This window comes from Stenella coeruleoalba, assembly GCF_951394435.1.
Source record: "Stenella coeruleoalba genome assembly, chromosome: 4".
Classification (NCBI taxonomy): Eukaryota; Metazoa; Chordata; class Mammalia; order Artiodactyla; family Delphinidae; genus Stenella; species Stenella coeruleoalba.
This window is the reverse complement of record NC_137149.1, coordinates 134,521,545-134,543,772: the sequence shown is the minus strand read 5'-3', so window position 1 is coordinate 134,543,772 and position 22,228 is coordinate 134,521,545. Positions and strand designations below refer to the sequence as shown.

The 22,228-nt window shown below is 36.8% G+C and overlaps 1 protein-coding gene across 3 annotated transcripts in view; it reads left to right on the top strand.

Moving 5' to 3' along the window:
* Positions 1–22,228, top strand: part of LOC307185974 (uncharacterized protein) — a 640,401-nt gene that overhangs the window by 426,450 nt on the left and 191,723 nt on the right. For all 3 annotated transcript variants that reach the window (XM_079920601.1, XM_079920599.1, XM_079920600.1), the window contains exon 7: positions 298–366. In XM_079920601.1, the coding sequence (XP_079776727.1) occupies positions 298–366 (69 nt within the window). The remainder of the gene's footprint in view (positions 1–297; positions 367–22,228) is intronic.

Genomic DNA, 22,228 nt, shown 5'->3' with positions numbered 1-22,228 from the left:
AAGCATGGAAAAGAAAAGCTTAGGAGACAAGTGTGAAGAGAATGAACAATCTTTTATCAAAGACATCTTGTGGATAAAATTTTAAGGTAATACTTTTAGGACAAAAAAATGGAGGGAAGTAAGGACAATAGAGCGTAAGAGATTTTTAGATAGGTTGCTCTTTCAATGTCCTTCAAATGTTGAATGTTGCCCACACTGTCTATGCAGAATTCTAGTTCTGTTACTACATTTAGACCAAGCTGAATAGTTATATCACATGAAAAATTAATCTTATTTCTAATAATTTTTCTCTTGTAGCTGTTTGAAGAATCCTACAACCCATTAAAAAATGTTTCAGTTGAAGAACAACCATTTCCTCATTCAAGTGTAAGTAGAATTTTATGAGTTTATTCTTCCTAATAGATTTTTTTAATTTGAAAAAGAGGCAAAATCTCCAGAAAATTCAACCCATCTGAGAGGTTTTTTCCCTTTTCTTTCAGTGGCATATAATGTGCTGGTCAAGGAATTTTGTTGCAATTAATATTGAGATAACAGGGACACTTCTGTAGGATTATTTATGTGCTGTGTTCAAGAAGAGAGATGGGGAATCTGCCAGCTAGAATTTCAGGTTATCTCCCACTACAGCTAATGATAGATGAGTTTCAAGGTTGTAATTGCATATCGATAAAACTGACTTAGAAACATCCTGAGATTTACATAGAGTTAAATCTCCCCCTTGGTACATAGTGTACTTGGCTATTTCTATACCTCCCTAACAAGGCAGAATGATTTTCATTCGTTGTATAAAAAAAAAAAAAAAAAAAAAAAACAACTTCATGTGGAAGGCATTAATCTTTGGAATCCTTCATATGGTATATCTGTGTTTATGTACATCTGCCATAAAGTGAACTAAGAATCTGAGATAAAGGATGTTATACCCTAAACCATAATCCATTTCTTTTGTTCAAATGACCCAAACTTCTTAAATATAATTAACATAGAACAAAATCTGCATTTTCCAAAGCCATGAAATCATAGAAGTTTCAAGTAATCTACACATTAAATTCAAGTTATTTCCCATTGTTTCTAGTTCCAGCTCTAAACACCAATATAAGCTGGTAATGGTGGTTGGTTAGTTATTTGTTCAGGAACTCAACACATTTTTATTGAGCCAGAGATTCTTCAAAGGTCTAAAGATTTGGCAGTATACAACACAGAAAGTCCCTTTCTCATGGAGCTTACATTTTGGTGGGAGAGACAGACAATTAGCAAGTATTGATAAATAAATGAGATAATTTCAGATCATGATTATAATTATGAAGAGAAGAAAACAATAAAATGATATATTAATGTGAATGGGCAGTGGGATGGGTGGCAGTGGGTGGGCTGTGGAGTGGGTGGCATTTCATAGGGTGCTCTAGAAAAGGGCTCTCTAAAAATGAGATATTACAGCTAAAATTTGAATAAGAAGTTGTCAGCTATGTGAAAATCTGAGGAAAAACACTGCAAGAAAGAGGAAAGGCAAGAACAAAAGAGAAGGAATCAAAGAAAGCAAACAAACAAAAACTCAAAACTTGATAGAAATCAGTGATAATCTCTTAGTTACAGAACATTGTGTGGGCATGACCGTATATACATTGTTTGGCTGGAACAATCTGTGTTTATGCCTATTGCCCAGGCATAATTACCCATAGCTCACCCATTCACTCTTAAAATGTTCTGGTTTCAAGAAGAAATGATGTGATCAATCTGATTATAAATCTGAGATAATTGTAGCTATTTATAGGACAATATAGGAAACTTTGAATGTTAATTTTATTGTGCTGTAAACTCAGAAAACTACTTTCATTCATTAGAATCTACCATTTTAGGAAAATTCTTTGAATTCAGAACCATCCATTTAATTTACCATCTCCTCTTACGATCCTTATACTCTCCTCTGTTAATTATCTAGCTATCTACTCTAAAGCTGCAAAAAAAGGAAAATAAAACTAAATGCAAAAATAATTTAAATGCCTCCTATTATTAGGTTTCTTTAATTATCACTTTTTCTTAGTCTTTACAATGTACTTGGGAAGTAGAACGATGCAAATAAGAGTGATTGATTAGTCTTTTACCATGTTCCTTCATGTGTGCTCATCCATGGGTTTTATCCCAGTATTCTGCAGTCTACACAAGGAAAAGTCTTGCATAATCTGAAGCCAGTTTGAAAATATAGAAAATATTGAAAATATCAACACAACAGATGCCCCAGGACTGGACATGGAGCCCCAATAGTTAAAAAGTAGAATATTTGTCCAACACAAATGTGCCAAAGGAGCATTTTGTTTCAATTTTCAAGCACTTTTAAACCCTGCTTTTTGGGAGAAAGCATTGGGATATATTTTTTAAAGCCTTATGTGTGTGTGTGTGTGTGTGTGTGTGTGTATATATATATATATATATATATATATATATATATGTGTGTGTGTGTGTATATATATGTATGTATTTGCAATTTCTATCAGATCCCAGGTGCAATAAAAGGTAAATGACATTACTTAATTATCTTTATGATTAAAACACTCAACAACCCTTGGAAACCAAAAAGCATAAATGTTAGAGGACACAGGTCAAATAGGGGATGTGAACAAAAATAAATATTTCTTCTGGCATTTTAATGTTTGGTGTCTATCACCAGCCAAAACATCACCCACCTTTTTTTTTTTTAATCTTCTTTTATTTTTCTCAGAAAATTCAAGAAATTTAAAGGCACTCAAATGTGCACTTGGCTTAAAGATCCAGATGTATAAATATGGCAGAATAACACAGTTTTATATCTTTTTAACGTTCTGTTTGTGCATATGCTAGATATTCAGTAGCTAACTTGTGAATAGGGAGGTATAATTAATCTAAAAATATAATGTTTGTTGAAGGGCTAATATGATCCTAGTCTGCATTGACTGAAGTACATTCATCAAAATAACAATTCCTTAAATTCTGTGTACTACGCTTGAAGAGGAATGTGAACATACAGGAAAAAATATTACTTACAGAGAGATTTAAAATATAAATTTAAAATTTAGTATTTAATTTAGTATTTAATACTTAAATTTAGTATTTAAGATTTAAAATATAGTATATAAAATATTAAAAATATAGGATATAGTATATTGGAAACAATGTATGTATCTAAAATTTATCCTCCAAACTATTCAGTATCTACTCTGTATCAGACATTTTGGCTGTCACCCTTAATAAATTCAATACTATTCACATAGAGTTTACATATTAAAAAATCAGGAGTATCTTCCATAGGAAATTAAAACTGTCATAAACTATATGAAAGACTACATATAGAAGAGGGGTTATACTTATTATGTATTGTCTTAGAAGGGAGAATAAAGATCAAGAGGATTCGGCCAGGACTGGTAGGAAGGAGTAGAGAGGATAAACCTGCAGTTCACCTTAAATATCAAGGATTTGATCGACTCTATGGAAAATATTATCAATTTTCCATTCATTCAACACACATTTACTGGGCACTTATACATCAGCATGCTTGGTATATACCAGAAAAAAAATTAATATTCTCACATATGAGTATTTCTAATTCTTATTTCTAAAATTAAGCTCTTGGTTCCCACTAATAAATATCAGGTACTAGTTGTGATTATTAGGCTGTGGGTGGTGAAAAAGTACATATTTTTATTACCAGTTTTATATAAGCTTCCTGCTGTAAATTCACTTTCTTGAAAGCGAAAACACTAAAGTAATGCACATCACCTGCAATTTTGTTGTTTGCATTAGAAGTGTCCAATTAAAAGTGTTAAAAAGTACACCAAAAATGAAACATGTCTAAGAATGGGCAGGCGACACCTTGAGTATTCCTAGATTTGGCAACTTTTAGTGACCATTGTTATGCTAACAGGAAGGTTTGGAAAATTGGGGTCTCTGATATGATTTAATGCTTACCTATTTATCTAAATTAAATTCCAAATTACTTAATACATTTTTGGAAAAATAAAATCAATGAACAAGAAGTGGCCAAGATGGCAGTGTAGAAAGACCCTGAACTCATCTCCTCCATTGGACACACAAAAATTACATCTATTTACAGAGGAACTATCTATGAGAACAACCTGAAGATTACCAAAAAAAGGTTTTCCACAACTAAAGACAAAGAAGGAACCTAAATGAGATTGGGAGAAGGAAAACACACATAGGTGTAGGCTAAACAATATGTTACTAAACAACTCATGGGTCACTGAAGAAATCAAAGAAGAAATTTTAAAACATGGAGGTACGGCTTCCCTGGTGGCACAGTGGTTAAGAGTCCACCTGCCGATGCAGGGGACATGGGTTTGTGCCCCAGTCCAGGAAGATCCCACGTGCCACGGAGCGGCTAGGCCCGTGAGCCATGGCCGCTGAGCCTGCACGTCCGGAGCCTGTGCTCCACAACGGGAGAGGCCACGACAGTGAGAGGCCCACGTACCGCAAAAAAAACCCACAAAAAAACATGGAGGTAAATGAAAATGGAAACACAATAATCCAAAACATATGGGATGCAGCAAAAGCAGTTCTAAGAGTAAAGTTTATAGCAATACAAGCCTACCTTAGGAAACAAGAAAATTTTCAAATAATCTAACCTTTACACCTGAAGGAGACAGAAAAAGAACAACAAACAAAACCCAAAGTTAGTGGAAGAAAAGAAATAATAAAGATCGGAGGGGAAATAAATGAAATAAAGACTAAACAACAATAGAAAAGACCAATGAAACTAAGAGCTGGTTGTTTCAAAAGATAAAAAAATTAATAGACTTTTACCCAGCCTCATCAAGAACAAAAGAGAGATGGCCCAAGTCAATAAAATCAGAAATGAAAAAGAAGAGGTTACAACATACACCACAAAAATACAAAGGATCATTAGAGAGTACCACAAACAATTGTATGTCAATAAAATGGACAACATTCAAGAAATGGATAAATTCCTAGAAATTTACAATCACTCAAGACTGAATCAGGAAGAATTAGAAAATATGAATAGACTGATTACCAGTAATGAAATTGAATCAGCAATTAAAAGAAAAAAAACTCCCAACAAACAAAAGTACAAGACCAGATGGCTTCAGAGGTGAATAGTACCAAATATTTAAAGAAGAGTTAACACCTATCTTTCTCAAACTATTCCAAAGAATTGAAGAGGAAGGAATGCTTACAAACTCATTCTCTGAGGCCGGCATCACCCTGATACCAAAACCAGACAAAGACAGCACAAAAAAAGAAAGTTACAGGCCAATAAAATTGATAAACATAGATGCCATAATCCTAAGCAAAATATTAGCAAACTGTATTCACGAAGGCATTAAAAGGATAACATGCCATGATCAACTTGGATTTATACCAGGGAAGCAAGGAAGTTTCAACATCTGCAAATCAATCCATGTGATACACTGCATTAACAAACTGAAGAATAAAAATCATATGATCTTCTCAAAAGATGCAGAAACAGCTTTTGACAAAATTCAACATTCATTTATAATAAAAACTCTCAACAAAGTGGGAATAGAGGGAACATACCTCAAAATAATAAAGACCATATGTGACAAACCTACAGCCAACCTCATACTCAATTGTGAATAGCTGAAAGCATTTTCTCAAAGATTGGGAACAGGGGCTTCCCTGGTGGCGCAGTGGTTGAGAGTCTGCCTGCCGGTGCAGGGGACGTGGGTTCGTGCCCCGGTCCGGGAGGATCCCACGTGCCGCGGAGCGGCTGGGCCCGTGGGCCATGGCCGCTGGGCCTGCGCGTCCGGAGCCTGTGCTCCGCAACGGGAGAGGCCGCAACAGTGAGAGGCCCGCGTACCGCTAAAAAAAAAAAAAAAAAAAAAAAAAAAAAAAGATTGGGAACAAAACAAAGATGCCCACTCTCACTACTTTTATTCATGTAGTATTAAAAGCAAATACTCATGTATATATAATGTTTATAAATATTTATGAGGAGATCAGTAAAATTTGAACAGAAAATTAACAGAAGAGGGAGACCTTCAAGATGGCAGAGGAGTAAGACATGAAGATCACCTTCCAACCCAAAAATACATCAAAAATACATCTACATGTGGAACAACTCATACAGAACACTCACTTAATGATGGCAGAAGACCTCAGACTTACCAAAAGGGTCTTGGTGCTCCGGCCAGGTGTCAGGCCTGTACCTCTGAGGTGGGAGAGCCAAGATCAGGACATTGGTCAACCAGAGACATCCCAGCTCCACGTAATATCAAATGGTGAAAACTCTCCTAGAGATCCCCATCTCAACGCTAAGACCCAGCTCCAGTCAACAACCAGCAAGCTACAATGCTGAACACCTTATGCCAAACAACTAGCAAGACAGGAACAACCCCACCCATTAGCAGAGAGGATGCCTAAAATCATAATAAGGTCACAGACACCCTAAAACACACCACCAGACACAGTCCTGCCCTCCAGAAAGACAAGATCCAGCCTCAACCACCAGAAGACAGGCACTACTCCCGTCCACCAGGAAGCCTACAGAACCCACTGAACCAACCTTAGCCACTGGGGGCGGACACCAAAAACAATGGGAACTATGAACCTGCAACCTGCAAAAAGGATATCCCAAACACAGTAAGTTAAGCAAAATGAGAAGACAGAGAAACACACAGAAGATGAAGGAGCAATATAAAAACCCACCAAACCAAACAAATGAAGAGGAAATAGGCAGTTTACCTGAAAAAGAATTCAGAGTAATGACAGTAAAGATGATCCAAAATCTTGGAAATAGAATGGAGAAAATACAAGAAACATTTAACAAGACCTAGAAGAACTAAAGAGCAAAAAATGATGAACAACACAATAAATGAAATTAAAAATTCTCTAGAAGGAATTAATAGAAGAATAACTGAGGCATAAGAATGGATAAGTGACCTGGAAGTTAAAATAGTGGAAATAACTACTGCAGAGCAGAATAAAGAAAAAAGAATGAAAAGAATTGAGGACAGTCTCAGAGTCCTCTGGGACAACATTAAATGCACCAACATTCGATTTATAGGGGTCCCAAAAGAAGAAGAGAAAAAGAAAGGGACTGAGAAAATATTTGAAGAGATTATAGTTGAACATTTCCCTAATATGGGAATGGAAATAGTCAATCAAGTCCAGGAAGCACAGAGAGTCCCATATGGGATAAATCCAAGGAGAAACACACCAATACACATATTAATCAAACTATCAAAAATTAATACAAAGAAAAAATATTAAAAGCAGCAAGGGAAAAATAACATACAAGGGAATCCCCATAGGGCTAACAGCTGATCTTTCATCAGAAACTCTGCAAGCCAGAAAGGAGTGGCAAGACATATTTAAAGTCATGAAAGGGAAAAACCTACAACCAAGATTACTCTACCCAGCAAGGACCTCATTCAGATTTGATGGAGAAATTAAAACATTTACAGACAAGCATAAGCTAAGATAATTCAGCACCACCAAAGCAGCTTGACAACAAATGCTAAAGAAACTTCTCTAAGCAGGAAACACAAGTGAAGGAAAACACCTACGATAACAAACCCAAAACAATTAAGAAAATGGTAATAGGAACATACATATTGATAATTACCTTAAATGTAAAGGGATTAATGCTCCAACCAAAAGAAACAGACTGGTTGAATGGATACAAAAACAAGACCCATATATATGCTATCTACAAGAGACCCACTTCAGACCTAGGGACACATACACACTGAAAGTGAGGGGATGGAAAAAGATATTCCATGCAAATGGAAATCAAAAGAAAGCTGGAGTAGCAATTCTCATCTCAGACAAAATAGACTTTAAAATAAAGATTATGACAAGAGACAAAGAAGGACACTACATAGTGATCAAGGGATCAATCCAAGAAGAAGATATAACAATTGTAAATATTTATGCACCCAACATAGGAGCACCTCAATACATAAGGTAAACACTAACAGCCATAAAAGGGGAAATCGACAGTAAAACAATCATAGTAAGAGATTTTAACACTGCACTTTCACCAATGGACAGATCATCCAAAATGAAAATAAATAAGGAAACACAAGCTTTAAATGATACATTAACCAAGATGGACTTAATTGATATTTATAGGACATTCTATCCAAAAACAACAGAATACACTTTCTTCTCAAGTGATCACGGAACATTTCCCAGGATATATCATACCTTGGGTCACAAATCAAGCCTTGGTAAATTTAAGAAAATTGAAATAGTATCAAGTATCTTTTCTGACCACAATGCTTTCAGACTAGATATCAATTACAGGAAAAAATCAGTAAAAAATACAAACACATGGAGGCTAAACAATACGCTACTTAATGACCAAGACATCACTGAATAAATAAAAGAGGAAGTCAAAAAATTCCTGGAAACAAATAACAGTGAAAACACCATGACCCACAACCTTTGGGATGCAGCAAAAGCAGTTCTAAGAGGGAAGTTTATAGCAATAAAATCCTACCTCAAGAAACAAGAAACATCTCACATAAACAACTTAACATTACACCTAAGGCAATTAGAGGAAGAAGAACGAAAGAACCCCAACGTAAGCAGAAGGAAAGAAATCATAAAGATCAGATCAGAAATTAGTGAAAAAGAAATGAAGGGAATGATAGCAAAGATCAATAAAACTGAAAGCTGTTTCTTTGAGAAGATAAACAAAATTGATAAACCATTAGCCAGACTCATCAAGAAAAAAAGGGAGAAGACTCAAATCAATAGAATTAGAAATGCAAAAGTAGAAGTAACAACTGACACTGCAGAAATACAAAGAATCATGAGAGATTACTACAAGCAACTATATGCCAATAAAATTGACAATCTGGAAGAAATGGACAAATTCTTAGAAAAGCACAAGCTTCCAACACTGAACCAGGAAGAATTAGAAAATATGAACAGATCAATCACAAGCACTGAAATTGAAACTGTGATTAAAAATCTTCCAACGGACAAAAGCCCAGGACCAGATGGCTTCACAGGCGAATTCTATTTGCAGATGACTTGATACTATACATAGAGAATCCCAAAGATGCTACCAGAAAACTACTAGAGCTAATGAATGAATTTGGTAAAGCAGCAGGATACAAAATTAATGCACAGAAATCTCTTGCATTCCTGTACACTAATGATGAAAAATCTGAAAGAGAAATTAAGGAAACAGTCCCATTTACCACTTCAACAAGAAGAATAAAATACCTAGGAATAAACCTACCTAAGGAGACAAAAGACCTGTATGCAGAAAACTATAAGACACAGATGAAAGAAATTAAAGATGATACAAACAGATGGAGAGATATACCATGTTATTGGATTGGAAAAATCAGCATTGTGAAAATGACTCTACTACCCAAAGCAATCTACAGATTCAGTGCAATACCTATCAAACTACCAATGGCATTTTTCACAGAACTAGAACAAAAAATTTCACAATTTTTGTGAAAACACAAAAGACCCCGAATAGCTAAAGCCATCTTGAGAAAGAAAAACAGAGCTGGAGTTATCAGGCTCCCTGACTTCAGACTATACTACAAAGCTACAGTAATCAAGACAGTATGGTACTGGCACAAAAACAGAAATATAGATCAATGGAACAGGATAGAAAGCCCAGAGATAAACCCATGCATATATGGTCACCTTATCTTTGATAAAGGAGGCAAGAATATATATTGGAGAAAAGACAGCCTCTTCAATAAGTGATGCTGGGAAAACTGGACGGCTACATGTAAAAGAATGAAATTAGAATGCTCCCTAACACCATGCACAAAAATAAACTCAAAATGGATTAAAGACCTAAATGTAAGGCCAGACACTCTAAAACTCTTAGAGGAAAACCTAGGCAGAACACTCTATGACATAAATCACAGCAAGATCCTTTTTGACCCACCTCCTAGAGAAATGGAAATAAAAACAAAAATAAACAAATTGGACCTAATGAAACTTAAAAGCTTTTGCACAGCAAAGGGAACCATAAACAAGGTAAAAAGACAACCCTCAGAATGAGAGAAAATATTTGCAAATTAAGCAACCGACAAGGGATTAATCTCCAAAATATACAAGCAGCTCAATGTCAAAAAAAAACACCCCAATCCAAAAATGAGCAGAAGACCTAAATAGACATTTCTCCAAAGAAGATATACAGATTTCCAACAAATACATGAAAGGGTGCTCAATATCACTAATCATTAGAGAAATGCAAACCAAAACTACAGTGAGAAGAAAGAAAACAATGGGGGACACTCAAAAAAAAAAAACTACAATTAGGTATCACCTCACACCAGTCACAGTGGCCATCATGAAAAAGTCTACAAACAATAAATGCTGGAGAGGGTGTGGAGAAAAGGGAACCCTCTCGCACTGTTGGTGGGAATGTAAACTGATACAGCCACTATGTAGAACAGTGTGGAGGTTCCTTAAAAAACTAAGAATAGAACTACCATATGACCCAGCAATCCCACTACTGGACATATACCCTAAGAAAACCATAATTCAAAAACAGCCATGTACCACAATGTTCATTGCAGCTGTATTTACAATAGCCAGGACACAGAAGCAACCTAAATGTCCATTGACAGATGAACGGATAAAGATGTGGCACATATATACAATGCAATGTTACTCTGCCATATAAAGAAATGAAACCGAGTTATTTGTAGTGAGGTGGATGGACCTAGAGTCTGTCATACAGAGTGCAGTAAGTCAGAAAGAGAAAAACAAATACCGTATGCTAACACATATATATGGAATCTAAGAAAAAAAAAATGGTCATGAAGAACCTAGGGCCAGGACAGGAATAAAGATGCAGATGTAGAGAATGGACTTGAGGACACGGGGAGGGGGAAGGGTAAGCTGAGACAAAATGAGAGAGTGGCACTGACATATATACACTACCAAATGTTAAATAGCTAGTGGGAAGCAGCCACATAGCACAGAGAGATCAACTCTGTGCTTTGTGACCACCTAGAGGGGTGGGATAGGGAGGGTGGGAAGGAGACACAAGAGGGAGGAGTTGTGGGGATATATGTATATGTGTAGCTGATCCACATTGTTATAAAGCAAAAACTAACACACCATTGTAAAGCAATTAAACTCCAAGAAAGACGTTAAAAAAAATTAACAGAAGAAGAAGCATGCATAGCTATATTATTAGGTAATCAAACTCTGTAAAAATTTTAAAGTAAAAATTAAACAATGATTTTCCAGATTATTTTTATTTGAATGTTATTGTGTTACGTACATACCACACACTGTATATCTCACTGGAATTTAAACTAGAGTCGTTTGATAAAATTTTTACAGTTATACAGTAACCTTTAGGACAAGAAAGTTTCCTAGGTTCTCATTGCTGGTGACCACATAAGCAACATGGCAGCAAAGAAGCTTATATATTTCCTTCATTATCTACATGATTATTTGCAAGTAGATAATATGGCTGTACCTTTTCTTATAAACTTCAGATTCACTATGAAGTTGGCTTAAATGTAGTGAAGTTCTCTGTTCTATTTCTGAATATTCATTCAGCCTCACCAGGTTCAGCAAACTTTCTATTAAATGCCAGATAGCAAACATTCTACACTTACAGGCCATAGGGTCTCTGTTGCAACTTCTTGACAAAGCAGTCATCAGGGAGGAAAAACTTCTCTTCAACCCTCTTAGGTTTATTACTTGGGGCCCTGTGGATTAAACTGACAAAAGACAAATTAGCAAGAGAAAAGATAAAGTTTACTCATATGTTCACAGGAGAGCTCACAAAAACAAAACAAAACAAAACAAAACGTGTCTCAAAGAGGCAGTTAGAATTTGAGGTTTATATACCATATCAATAGGGGAAGAGGTTGAGGAGAAAGGGCACTTGTGGGAAAACAAATGACTTTTAGGAAAGATATGTGGGCCCTTAGCAGAACAGATGGGAGATATGATAGTTTTGTGACAATTTCTGTTTATTTCTTATCCCCATTGCTGACTTCTTTCCAGTGATAGGAGTTAATCTTCCCTGGTTGTGAAACTCCAGGGAGGGGTTTTATGACAGTTGAATTCTTTTGGAAGACTCTGTTTTTAAGCAGATAAATGGAGTTCAGAAAAAGCCTTCATCTATTGATTCTCAACTGTCTTTAGCTCAAAATAATCCTTATGCCACAATGGTATATTCTAGGACCCTTCATAGTTTTATAATGAAAGCAGTCATAGATAGTATGTAAATGAATGGGGATGGCCATGTTCCAATCAATCTTTCTTTACAAAAAGAGTCATTGGCTAGGGGTTTGTGGTTTGCAGATCCTACTCTAGACTTTTACTAAGTTCAGGACACACACATTAAATATAGATAATGCAGTTAAGATTCAACTTGTTAACAAAGATTTTTACTTAATTTCCTGTACTTAGTTTGTCAAGAGCCTTCATTATTTATATAGTATTTATAATGCTGTTTTTGAAAAAGTGGGTAATAATAGCATATAATGTTCAGATTATTAGGTAATTGTCTACTTGAAAGAATATGGCTTTGGAAACAGACAAATATTCCTCAGATTTTTAGCTCTGCCATTTACTAGTTGTGGGAAAATAATGTCTCCAAAACTCAGTTTATTCATTTATAAAAGGGAAAGGATAAAATCTATTTCTTAGGGTAATTATGAAAATTAAATATAAAATACATAAAAGGAGTTAGCACACTCCCTTAGCATATAGTAACTTCTAAATAACTAATGGCTAAGTTACTCTTTCATAGTTTATCATTTATTATTAAATAGAGGTTTTATTGGACAGGCAATGGAGAAATGAGCATTTGGGTTCTACTGATGTCCCTAGAATAGACTTGATATCTACACCTTGAAACATTCAGTTTTAATGATGATAATTACCACTTAGAAACACCATGCTCTGAATTTTATAACTAGGAAGATATCCGTATTATTTTGTTCAGAATTCTGAACAAAAAACTTCTCCTCAACCCTCTTAGATTCAGTTCTTAAGATGAAAGTGCTGAAATAGTACTGATGAAGTAGACCCAAGTGCCAGTTTGAAACCTTATCGTTTGAAAGATGTGGAAGAGTCTAGATTGGGATCACCACAATTTCAGGAGCCTGACCCTTGTGTCCTTTTGTATGAACTTCCTAGTTTTATGTAGGGTGACTAGTGATTGAATAAGAATAGTGCAGTTGAATAAACAGATTAGAATAGTGCATTGAATAGTTAAAATACAATATAATGAAGTAAATTGCTATCAAGCATGGGAGAAGCATATAATATCACAATCTTGAAACATCCTCTACAAGTCAAAAATACTTTATTCACCCTTCTCTCTCATCAGGGAGCATTGACAACCCTAATGACATCTGGGTTTCTTTTGAGCCAGTGGGTTTTGGACAGGGTTGAGAGTTTGTTTTCTTTGAATGGTTCACAGTCCCAATTAGGAAGAAAATTAGCCACTATCAGGGGATGGATGATTCTTTTCACAGAAGACTTCTTCTGAATATATTTGAAATGCAAATGTCAAAACCCCTGAAGAAAATGAAGGCAAAATAAATAAACAGTGCGAGTGTTGTTAAGATCAACAGTAATTTATTATCAAGCAATTAACCTTGCAATAGGCTCCCATTTCTCAGTTTAGAATATTTCAGTCAATATTGGAAATATAATTGTGATAAAGGTTGAAAACATAGCGTAGTACTCAAATGTTAACCATTTATAAACAATTTGTCTTTAATGACAGACAGGAGAGCATCTAATTGCACTCAGCATTTCAAGAAAGGCTGACTGTTGGCCAGACATCACTCCATTTGATTGCTTGTAAAGTGCAGCCCTGGGCTGTTAAAGGGAAAATAGGATTTTTGGCTCCAGGTAATTAACTTTCCCACTGTTCCTTTCTTAGGCCCTAAGGAAGGCCCTTTGAAGTCTTCATTTTACCAATGGGTATTTGTCAAGGCCAAAAAAAATAATGCACAGCCCAAGTCCTTCAAATAACAGTTTTCTTTATCATTACTCTGTAAAATTTTTGAAATGACTAATGATGGCCTGAAAGGTACAAAGGGCAAGGTTCTCTGCCTGCAAGGTCAGTCATCTAGAAGGCTGGGAGAGGACAGCCTAAGAGAGGAAAGTAATACTGAACTGAAGGAGGATAGAGAGGGATTATTTGAAATCTAGATTCTTTCAACAAAGGCTCATTCTTCAAAGCATTGCGGAAAGTGCAAAGGAAAAAAAAAAAGAAAGTATAAAAAGTAAAGTGAAAAAATTTAAAGCATATTTTAAAATACACACGTGATCATAGGAATTCTTTGTTGAGTGTGAATGGGCCAATATTTAGAAGAATTTGCCTTGAAATAGGAATAAGGGTGAGACCAGACACAGAGCTGGTCTGCTGCATTTGTCTCAGAGATCACTAGATATATTTCTAGCACTTCTTTGTCTCCTAAGAGTCTAGCATTTATAGAATCTATTCGACAAGAACTCAGAAGTGCAGCATTTCTTGGACTCTTGATAAGCTGTCTGAATCAGGTGCCATTGTGCCATGGATTTCCTCAAGCCCCTTCCTTTATTAAGGCACACAAAGAGACTCTGAATCAGGGATTTGCCTTTGTTAAGACTTTTCTGCCCAGTTTCTGCAGTGTCCTACTGGAGACAAGTTTTCTTAGAGCTAATAATGAGCTCTCTAATTTTGACACATTTTGGGGGTCTCACATTCTTATATATATTTTTTTCAGATTATTCAAAAGAGAGCCAGCACTGATGGAATACTCACTGTGTGCCACATTACCATTTTCTCACTTTAACCTCCCAGCTTTTGTGAGGATGAAGGGATAGTCTTAATGAGTTAGTCCCCTCCTGCTTTCAACTCCTAGTAGCCTAGACTTGATTTACTTAAACCATTAAATCTCCCAACAATGACTTTAACACCCAGTGCAAATATTCTTCCAGCAAACTCACTAGGTAAAATCTAAACCTTAGAGTAATGGAACCATCTGCTTTCTCCAATGCCTCACTCGGTAGCTTATTCTAGCTGTGGTTCAAATGATGCCTCTAAAAACTTGCTTAAGACTTGCTTCTCTTCTCAACATGCAAGTGTTCTACGGCTGTGCCACATAAAATTGTTAAAAAAGAAGAAAACAGGGCCCAAAACTGAGCCACTTATGCTGAGCCCAAGGTCACCCAAACTGAGACTTAATTACCGTTTTGGCTCTCCCAGAAACGAAATCTTAAACCAGTCCATCAGGAATCACCTGATCAGCACTAGTTAGGTAATCTGTCTGATTACCTGCCATCCCCTAAAGGAAAGTAACCTTGCAGTAACCAGTCTGCTTTTTTGACTAGTATAACTTCCTTGTTCCTGCTCCCTTCTGCCTATAAAAGTCTTTCATTTTGTACAGCTTCTCAGAGCTCCTTTCTATCCACTAGATTGGATGCTGCCATATTCAAATTGATTTTTGCTCAAGTAAACTCTTAAAAATTTTAATATGCTTCAGTTTAACATAATAAATCTTCTTTGATTTCACATTCTCCTCCAGCCATCATCTGATCTCTCCTTCACCTAAAAGCCTGCACATCAGAAAGAGTGCTAAACCCGCGCTGTCTCCAGTGCTTCACCTGCCATTTGATTTGCCCAGTGAAATCTGATTTCTGTACCTCACTATCACAGTGATTACACCTAACATCATCTATGACCTCCTAGTTGCTAAATCCAGTGGGGAGTTTTAATTCTGTACCTCAGTAGGTCTCTCTGCAACCTATAAATATCCCTTCTCCCTTGGGTTCTGAGATCCACTTTCTCCTTGTTCTACTAGCTTGCTGGAAGTTCCTTCTTGGTCTCCTCTTCCAGAATGATGTTCTTCCTATATTAATAACCTGCATTCTGACATTTCCTAAAATCAATCCCTGACTCTTTTGTCTCCTTATTTTGACCTCATTCTGGGATCTTCTAAGTTCCCTAATGGCATCCATAATCTATGGTTGAAGCCAGACCTCATCTGGGGTCTCTAGACACAGGTTTTAAACTTGAATTACAGACCCAGGAAATCTCTTCTTGGATTTCTTGTCTTTCCTACCCTCCCCCACCTCCCCCAAATATATTTCATCTTTATTATTCACAAACCTAATTCATGGCACCATCGTCCACCCATGAGCTAGTCTGGTAATGGCTGAAAGCTTAGAGATGGTGATGACTTGGCTTGGCTTGCCCTTCTCTATGGTTTATTCATGAAGCCACAGTAGGAAGTGCAAAGGATACAAGTGATAGGCATGGCTCCCAATTCATTCCTTGTTTTCATGAGAAGGAGTGCTCAAAATCTGGTATTCTTTTTTTTTGGCCACACCACACAGCATGTGGGATCTTAGTTCCCTGACCAGGGATCTAACCCATGCCCCCTGCAGTGGAAACATGGAGTCTTAACCACTGGATCGCCAGGGAAGCTCCAAGATTTGGTATTCTTGACCAATCACAGAGAAAGAGATGCCCGCCAGGTCAGAGGAAATACAGAACTTTGGGCATACTGGCTCTTTACCTGTTGCTACATCAGCACTTTGAAGCAAATTGTCATACAAGGCTCTGCCTTCAGGCCTTGGCATTCTTGATGTGCCTGCACTGTGCGCAATCTTCATTGATCCGTGCCTCTGCTCTCAGACCCTAGGAGTTTTCTGTTTATGTCCTTTTAGAAGGTATCTGTGGACAAGGCTGGTCATGGCCCATCACAACCCAGTTACCCAAGTCAGAAAATTTGGAGTTACCCTTGCTGTCTCCCTCTCCCTCACCTCCTGTATTCAACTAATGATTAAGTCTAGCCATTTTATTCATAAATGTCTTTTGTCTGTCTATTTCTCCTTATTTATAGTGCTATTGCCACCATCATCTCTTAAATGAGATACTGCAAAATCTCCAGCCTGGTCTCCACCCTCAATCCTTGCCCTCTCTCCATCCATTTTCCAATCTACCGTCAGCATTAGCATTCTACACTGTAAATATAAAACTGCCTCAGTCCTTCTCAGAAAACCTTCAAGGACTCCTTTCCACATTCAGGATAAACTCCAACCTCCAGAACACAGCAGCAGATCCTATATAAGCTAGGTCCACTTGAGCTTTGAAATCACCCTTGTCATTTGCTTTTCTTCTCCTCTTCCTCCAAGGGCTTTCCAGTTCCTCAGGCATGTACTCTTTCCTTACGCCTCCATGCCTTCTGATAGGTGTGGAGTGCTGTCCCTTCCACTCCCACCTTCACTACTCCCCTCTTCACCATGATGTTTACTTGTCTGACAAAACTCATTTCAGGTCTACTCATATACCCCATCTGCAAATCTCAGATTCCATTTTCAGAACGTAACAACTCCAACCACTTCTCATACTAGTTCAAGTCACCATGACATTTCCAATAGATTCCTGCAGTCTCCATCTAACTAGTCTGTCAACTTCTGCCATTGTTCACCCCATGCTGAATTCCTCTACACAGCCACGAGAGGGACACTTGAAATCCTATGTTAGATCATATTATTCCTTTGCTTACAACTAACCCATAAGCAGACTCACTCAGAGGAGAAGGAAAAATTCTCAAATGGCCTTCATAGCCTACATGAGCTGGTCTTCATTTACCTCTCTATCTCCTGTCACATGTTTCTCCCCTTCACAGGCAATAGTGGCTCCTTTGCTATTCCAACAATACTCTTCTATCTTAGGACATGTTTCCTTTGCCCTCTCGCTCTCTGTCTGTGTGTGTGTGTGTCTGTGTGTGTGTATATATATATATATATATATATATATATATATATATATACACACACACACACACACACACACACATATATATACACACACATACACATATCTGATGTGTGTGTATATATATATACACACACATATATATCTATATAGATCCATATACACGCATACACATACACATATCTGATGTATATATATACACATATATATCTATATAGATCCATAAACACACATACACATATCTGATGTATATATATACATATATATCTATATAGATCCATATACACACATACACATACACATATCTGATGTATATATATACGTATATATCTATATAGATCCATATATATGGCTCATTCCCCCATTCCACCCAAATGCTATCTGATGAAAAACACTTCGTCTGACAACCCCAACTGAAAAAGTAACCTCCCTTCAATATTCCTCATCTTCTTATCCTACTTCTTTTTTTTTCATAGCATCATCCCATGTATCCTATATTTTGTTTTTTCTGCTCTACCCCAATAAAATATAATCTCCAGGAGAAGCAACCTTCATTTTATTGCCCACTGCTGTATCCCCAAAACAGGGGATAATGAATAGGTGAATCTACTATCTTTCATTTTGTGTCCTCCTCTCATTATAGATTCTAAGTAAAAATTTATTATCACTTTTTTATGATTCTAAAGACAGTTTGCTCCCAATTTGGGACATTTGGAAACAAAGGGTATCACTTTCCATACATTACTGTTACCCAGTAACTTATAAGTATATGTTAATTCATTTGTTTGTTCACTTCGAAGAGCTCACATTTCAGGTGGATGCCATGTTGGGAGACCATTAACACCTTACAGAGCAGAGGCAATCCTTAGGTATCACATATGCTTTTATTTTCTTGCCTACACCAATTCCATTTTAAAGATAACCCCAAGTAACATAAATAAGACAGTTTAAACATACTAGGTGTTTTGGTTACCTAGCATTTCCCTAACAAAGCACCACAAACTGGGTGGCTTAAATCAACATAAATTTATTCTGTCTCAGTTCTGGACACTAAGAGTCTGAAATCAAGATGTTGACAGTATCATGCTTCCTCCAAAACCACTAGAGGAGAATCTTCCTTGTCTCTTCCAGCCTCTGGTAACCCCAGGTGTTCCTCAGGTTATAGCAGCATAACTCCAATCTTTAGCCCTGTCTTCATGGCCATCTTCCCTGTGTCTGTTTTTCCTCTTCTTATAAGGACACCAGTCATATTGTATTAAGGGCCCACCCTACTCCAGCATGATCTCTCTTTAACTAGTTACATCTGCAACAATCCTATTTCCAAATAAGGTCACATTTTGAGGTACTGGGATTCAGGATATCAACATATTATTTTGGGGGATACAATTCCACCCAGGAAATAAAACCTTGTATATTTCCCACAATTGAGGCTGCTCCTCTATTCATTTCACACACATTTATTCAGCAGTTCTTTTTTAATAGACACAATGCTAGATTCTGAGCTATAAAAATGAATTAGATCTAGTTCTTACCTGAAAGGACATATAGAAACAAACACTTAAAATACTATATTTCGATGTGATACTAGTGCTATGACCAGAGTGCCCTGGGGGCATAGATTAGTGTGTGATTAATTCAGCCTGTGAGACCAGGCTAGCCATTACAAAGAAGATTTTCTGGATTTAATATTAATTGGAGTATAAGAGCTAAGCAGGCAGGGCTTCCCTGGTGGCGCAGTGGTTGAGAGTCCGCCTGCCGATGCAGGGGACACGCGTTCGTGCCCCGGTCCACGAAGATCCCACATGGCGCGGAGCGGCTGGGCCCGTGAGCCATGGCCACTGAGCCTGCGTGTCCGGAGCCTGTGCTCCGCAACGGGAGAGGCCACAACAGTGAGAGGCCCGTGTACCGCAAAAAAAAAAGGAGCTAAGCAGGCAGAAAGATCAGAGGAGGCATTCCAAATATGAGTTTATTCAACACACATATATTGAGCACCTGCTGTGCACTAAACATAAGAGTTAGGTGCTGGCATACAGATATAATTTGTGTTAGTTTTTGGAGATAGAGACATTAAATGTTCCTGCTTTATGGAATATTAATTTAGTCGTGAATACAGAAAAGTAAACAAATAACCATAATAGAGTGTGATAGGTACTATGATGGAGCTATAAAGGAATAGACGAAGATAAATAATTACGCTTGAATACCATGTAAAATGCCTTGGCAATATCATGCAGACTATTTATACAGGGGAGTGATATGATTAGACATTTTGCTAAAAAGAAAAAAGACTCCTAAGAGCATTTTATTGCCGAATGAAGAATACTTCAGACAGTTCAGTATCTATCTTGTTTTCAAGTCCAGATTTTTATATATCTGTATCCATATGCTCTTTGCTAGATGTTGCTTGGATGTTGTGTTTTTTATCCCTATCCATAAATTAGCCACCCAGGGTCTAAAACAAACATGATAAGAAAGGAATAAAAAACAGGGCCAAGTTTCTATCTTTCTCTTCAGCATCAAGCTATTAAAAAAAAAAAACAAAATGGAAAGGGAAAAATCAAAAATTCTTTGGTAATATAAACTTGAATTTAAAGTTTTTCTATGCATTATACAAAATGTAATCTTTTAAATCACTGGATTCTGTAGTAAGAGAGGATTTGGGAAAACTCCTCATTTACCAGAGTTCAGTTTTTTCTAAAGACAACGTTTTCTCATGATTCCTTTTGTTTTAAGGGGATCTCAGAAATAATAGTTTTACATAAATGGCCATATGTGAAAACTATATGGAATAAATTTATGTATACATATGAGTATACATGTTATAACTTTATCTTTTTAAATACATACAAATGAAATTCTATAATACATTGATGTCTGGAAGCCACCCTTAACAAAAGGCAGAGAGAATTTTGCTAAAATTGTTAAGCATAAGCATAAAACCCTGTCTTCAAGGAAAAACTTTTCTTCTACCCTCTTATGTTGAGTTTGGGGAGGCCTGCAAATTAAATTGACAGAAGACAGATTCGCAAGAAAAATGACAGATTTTAACCACCTATGTACATAAGAGAGTTCACCAAAAAATGTGACTCAAAGTGGTGGTTAGAATTTAGAACATATAGGTGAAGGGAATGGGGAGAAGAACACATGGGAAAACAAGTAAATTCTTAGAAGGGGAGGTGGGGCATAGAGAAAGGCACTTATGGGAAAACAAATGAGTTTTCGGTAAGACAAATGAGTCCTTCGGAGAACAGACAGGAGTTATGATAGCTTTTTGACAGTGTCTTTTAGGTGTGCTGCTGACTTATTGTTTGTCTCAGGTGATAAGAATCAACTGTCCCTTGTGGCTCCCTGGAGGGAATTTTTAACAGTTGAGTTCTTTTGGGAGGCTCTACTTTTAGGCAAATAAGGGATTTCAGGAACTCTAATGCCTTCAACTCACAAAAATTATTATGCCACAGTAGCATATTCTTCAACCAGATAAGGGAAAGGTGAGTACAGGTTCTCAACGGAATAGTAGAGATAATAGGATTCTCTCTGTGCTGAGCACACTAAGGCTAAAAAGAATAATCTTTCTGTGTCCTCACTTTGTAACTGGGTGGCTACCACATCCAGTGGAGTGTTTAAGGATAGATAGATTTCATCTCCAAGTTTTGTCCTTGCCCCTCTCCCTCTTTATTTCTCTTTGCTTTTTATGGGAAAGAATGATAAACAGCTTAAATTAGCCAAAATCCTCTTTGCTGAGTTATTTTCTAACTACCTTTGCAGTTAAAAAAAAATCTACTCCTGCCAGTTAAGGAATTTTAATCAGGACTCTGGAATCAAAACACAATATAGCACTGTGTGTGATTAAAAACTGAGGATACCCAGGAGCACCCAGGATGTCCACAGTGAGCCGGGTCTACGAGGTCAGGGAGAGTGACAGAATACCTGGAGAGAGCTGCCAGCACTTCTGGGCAGGAGGGGGAGGAGGCTTCAGACACGGTGGTCCACAGCTTGGGGGAGTGGGGAGGGTGACGGTGCCAGCGCAATCCAATCATTACCTCTCCTCCTCACAGACTGATTTTGATACCACTACCATCAAACATTCTTTTCAATTATCTGTGCTAAATATAGGCAATGCAAATCAACCTGAAGGGATTTTTCTATAAAAATATTAAAAATGCATTTCTCTTTCTTAAATGGACCAATGCTATCTTGCTCTCTATATTCCTATCGTAAATTCTGTAATTGTAGCTTCTTTTCACTTCTCTTCTTTTCTATTTTTACTCACTTTTATGTACAGATGAGAGGTTTTAAAGGCATTCTCATTTGCTGAATATAAAAACTGAAGTGTAACTGAAATCCTTAGAAGAGCAACCTATGTCTCTCATTCAACCATTAGCTTTTACATTGTTTGTGATTACTGGGCTTGAACTTAACAAAAGGCTTCGTTAGAAACCAAGGGCAAGATCCCACCTTTTTGAAGGAATCTATTAAAGAAAACAAAACGCATGAGATTTGGGAGAAAAAAAAAATAACAAAGAAATATCT